This window comes from Marmota monax, unplaced genomic scaffold (assembly GCF_021218885.2).
Source record: "Marmota monax isolate L192 unplaced genomic scaffold, Marmota_monax_Labrador192_F-V1.1 WCK01_AAM20220418_F8-fsc01772, whole genome shotgun sequence".
In the NCBI taxonomy this organism is placed as follows: Eukaryota; Metazoa; Chordata; class Mammalia; order Rodentia; family Sciuridae; genus Marmota; species Marmota monax.
This window is the reverse complement of record NW_026692131.1, coordinates 31,724-36,132: the sequence shown is the minus strand read 5'-3', so window position 1 is coordinate 36,132 and position 4,409 is coordinate 31,724. Positions and strand designations below refer to the sequence as shown.

Genomic DNA, 4,409 nt, shown 5'->3' with positions numbered 1-4,409 from the left:
GTTACACATCCATTGAATTACATATTGCCATACTAGTGTCTGTTGTGTTCTGCTGCCTTTCCTATCCTCTACTATCCCCCTCCCCTCCCCTCCCCTCCCCTCCCATCCCCTCTTCTCTCTCTGCCCCCTCTACTGACATTCATTTGTCCTCCTTGTATTATTTTTCCCTTTCCCCTCACTTCCTCTTGTATGTACATTTGTATAACTCTGAGGGTCTCCTTCCATTTCCATGCAATTTCCCTTCTCTCTCCCTTTCCCTCCCACCTCTCATCCCTGTTTAATGTTAATCTTCTTCTCATGCTCTTCGACCCTACTCTGTTCTTAGTTACTCTCCTTATATCAAAGAAGACATTTGGCATTTGTTTTTTAGGGATTGGCTAGCTTCACTTAGCATAATCTGCTCTAATGCCATCCATTTCCCTGTAAATTCTATGATTTTGTCATTTTTTAATGCAGAGTAATACTCCATTGTGTATAAATGCCACATTTTTTTTATCCATTCATCTATTGAAGGGCATCTAGGTTGGTTCCACAGTCTTGCTATTGTGAATTGTGCTGCTATGAACATCGATGTAGCAGTGTCCCTGTAGCATGCTCTTTTTAGGTCTTTAGGGAATAGACCAAGAAGGGGAATAGCTGGGTCAAATGGTGGCTCCATTCCCAGCTTTCCAAGAAATCTCCATACTGCTTTCCAAATTGGCTGCACCAATTTGCAGACCAACCAGCAATGTACAAGTGTACCCTTTTCCCCACATCCTCGCCAGCACTTGTTGTTGTTTGACTTCATAATGGCTGCCAACCTAACTGGAGTGAGATGGTATCTTAGGGTGGTTTTGATTTGCATTTCTCTGACTGCTAGAGATGGTGAGCATTTTTTCATGTACTTGTTGATTGATTGTATGTCCTCCTCTGAGAAGAGTCTGTTCAGGTCCTAGGCCCATTTGTTGATTGGGTTGTTTGTTCTCTTTTTTTTTTTTCCAGTTTGAAACCATATTTTATTTTTAACATAGCTAGAAATATCCAATAACTATTTTTAAGCAGAAAACTTTCTTTTCCTTCTTACAGCATCATTAGCAGAAAAAAGAAACATTTCTTGTTTTTAGAAATGATACTGGGTCTCTAAGAAAATGAAGACTATCTGTTGTATTTGTGGAACTTAAAGTCTAAAAGCACAGGACACATTTTCAGAAGAGTAATTTACTTTTACCCATTTATATTCGTAATATTCGAGTATAGTTAGGTCATGTATAATTAAGTCAATCAAATCAGGAATCCAAGAAGAAACTGTTCTTCTTGAATTAAGCACAGCACACATGAGATTTTGAGAACATACACGAACAACAACAACAAAAAAGAACACCGGCAAGCCCAAATCCAAGTATAAATGGTGTTTTTTTCCAAGGGTATTAAAAGCATGCTCCATTAGCATACGACTTTTTCTCATTTTTGTAACAGATGCAGTTCTGTTTACTCATGTAAAGGGTTAGAACCTGTATAAATATATTAGAAATGTACTACTTTATAAATGTATCCCAAGGAATTTATCATTTCCTTTATCTTTGTAGGGACAAAATGGAAAAAGAGGTGGGGGTATGGTTGCAGTATTTAAGGAAGAGCTGAATACAATAATGAATCTTCATGGTGCCAAGAACTCCATAATGAATAACCAGGCTCTCATCTATTTTATAATTCATGTTAGATCAAGCAGTTAATTCCTTGTATGGTTACCAATAACTCAAACCATATACTCTTCAAAATACAAAGATCAATAGGTACTTCCTAAATAGAACACCAAACACTAAAAGGAATCCTTCCTTCCAATGTTTTTTGACATCACAAGATTTTGCCAGAGTGGAAGTTTAATAACATTTAAATAAGCAATCTCATGGCTAAGAAAGAACTACAGCTCTTATGGGTATTATTCCACAGCTAGGATATGTATTACATATTAAATTAACCCCAGCATTATATATGCTTTGCACAATTATGGTATGATAGCAGTGATGATACTAGTGAGAAAAGATTATCTTTAGTTCAAGAAGGAGGGAAATACAAGAAGCAGAAAGCAGACATAGTTGGTCATTTTCTGATGAGGAAATGTAAATTTTAAACATAGAATATAAAAAGAAAACTACTCCCTTATTTCCCCACAGTGGAAATAATATGAAACATTTATTTGATATATTGAACAAAAACAGAGCTAAGTAATCCAACTCCATTGCAGCATAACAAAAAAAAAAATCACCTCTTCAACACAGTGTAAGATTTAAATGCAACCTGCATAAGGGCACATGTCATATAAAATAGTAAGACTGCTGCTGCCTTACCAAATACTTCCAGTCCCTACCCAGGTTAGAGTGAAATACTGGTGGTCCCAATAGTTTTATTGAAATTAATCATTTAAAAATATTTTTAAATGACAAATCAAAATGCCTCAGTCTCAGTAACCATATATTCAACTGAAACTTTTATCTATGTAAATGAGATTTATTTACTTCCCACTAGTAAGTCTTTATTTCACTCACGTTACAGCTATGTATTTTCCATACTTAGTATCTGCCTTGCCCAATATCAAAGAAAAAATCCTAAATGATTAGTAAATAAAAATGTAGGAAATAACACCCCCTTGAGTTTTAAATATTTTTAAGGTTTAAAAAGTGTTTTAAGTTTGTAATTCCTAGTAGGAAAACATTATCTGAATGAACACCCTAATGGCAAACCATTGTAAAATGCTTCAACTTGATTTGCTGCAGAGGGGTAAGGATTATCTTCAAAGCACCCCAGCTCTCCTGATGAGGTCAGAGGTACACTGGTTTGTATTATTGCGACAGCCATTAAGTGATCTAGGTTGCTTTTCCTTCAGTAAGGGTTTTGTCAGGTGGGCATTACGCTTGACCTCCAAATTTGGCTGACAATTTACTGATGAGATTCATAACCTTTGGGTTGCTTTGATATTTTGACATATTTGCTGGGTTCTGGGCCACATCCTGGAAGGCCACCATAACTTCTGGATCCTGCATGGCTGCAAGAACCTCCGGATCACTAAGAATTTCATTGAGCCCAGGCATTCCTGCCATTCCAGGCATGCCCCCTCCCATTCCAGGCATTCCTCCAGGAAAATTACCAGGCATTCCTCCAGGAAAGCCACCTGGAAAAGAGCCAAACTGAGCTCCTGCTTGTCATCTGGCTTCTTCCTCCCTCTGGGCTCTCTCATGTTCTTCTCGAGCCTTCTTAACTCTTTCTATTCTTTCTTTGATCTCTCGCTCTTCACGTTTTCACTCATATTTTCTCCGATGTTCAGCAATTTTCTGGGCCCGTGGTTGAACTTCTTTCAGCATTGCACTAGCATCATCATCATAATCCAGTTTACAGGCAAGAGCAAGATCATGGGCTGCTTCTTCCCAGTGGCCCAAAAGTCTGTGGGCTTTCCCTCGCCACTTGTAAGGCTGAGCTGAATCAGGATTTATTTCAATGGCTCTGTCACAGTCTCGAATGGCAGCATTTGGCTTCTGTAATTTGATGAAGACACTGGCTCTCTTGGCATACAGAATGGCCAAGCGAGGATTTAGCTTGATAGCATCTGTGAACAAGTCAATGGCTTTCTGTAGTTCACCATCATTCAGGGCTTCAATGGCAGCCCCTTTCTTTTCATTTGCTTTATCCATCATCTCCTCGGTTATCTCCGCATTTTCATCTCGCATTTCTTGAGGAGCATCAGTGTCTGGTTCAATTACACCTTCATTATCAATTTCTAGATCACTTTCCTCACTTGATGGCTCATCTCTCTTAATGTTTTCTTCTGACTTCTTGCTATCTGTTTTTTCTTCCTTGGTATTTTCTTCTGATTTAGGTTTATGAGTAGCAGGTGGTACTTTACCCCCCATGCTCTCCACCCACTCTCTCAGGAAGCGCATCTCCTCGGTGTGCAGGACGCTCGGATCCTGCTTACACATTTTCACGAAGGCCCGAAGCTCGCTCACTTTGCGGGGATCCATGGTCGAGGAGATGCAGGCGGAGGCGGCTGCGGCCCCTTCCAGGCCCACGGGTTGTTTGTTCTCTTATTGTCTAATTTTTTTGTGTTCTTTGTATACTCTGGATATTAGGGCTCTATCTGAAGTGTGAGGAGTAAAGATTTGTTCCCAGGATGTAGGCTCTCTATTTACCTCTCTTATTGTTTCTTTTGCTGAGAAAAAAACTTTTTAGTTTGAGTAAGTCCCATTTGTTGATTCTAGTTATTAACTTTTGTGCTATGGGTGTCCTATTGAGGAATTTGGAGCCCGACCCCACAGTATGTAGATCGTAGCCAACTTTTTCTTCTATCAGACGGCGTGTCTCTGATTTGATATCAAGCTCCTTGATCCATTTTGAATTAACTTTTGTGCATGGCGAGAGAAAGGGATTCAGTTTCA

The 4,409-nt window shown here is 39.1% G+C and overlaps 1 protein-coding gene across 1 annotated transcript; it reads right to left on the bottom strand.

Moving 5' to 3' along the window:
- Positions 1–1,181: 1,181 nt before the first annotated feature.
- On the bottom strand, positions 1,182–4,051 carry LOC124107278 (hsc70-interacting protein-like). The gene has a single exon (XM_046465211.2). It carries the CDS (start codon positions 3,993–3,995, stop codon positions 3,276–3,278), a length of 720 nt encoding a protein of 239 aa, XP_046321167.1. The 5' UTR covers positions 3,996–4,051; the 3' UTR covers positions 1,182–3,275.
- Positions 4,052–4,409: the final 358 nt, after the last annotated feature.

Excerpts from the sequence above, each read along its gene's own strand:
- LOC124107278 (XM_046465211.2), bottom strand. The coding sequence starts at position 3,995 with ATGGATCCCCGCAAAGTGAGCGAGCTTCGGGCCTTCGTGAAAATGTGT.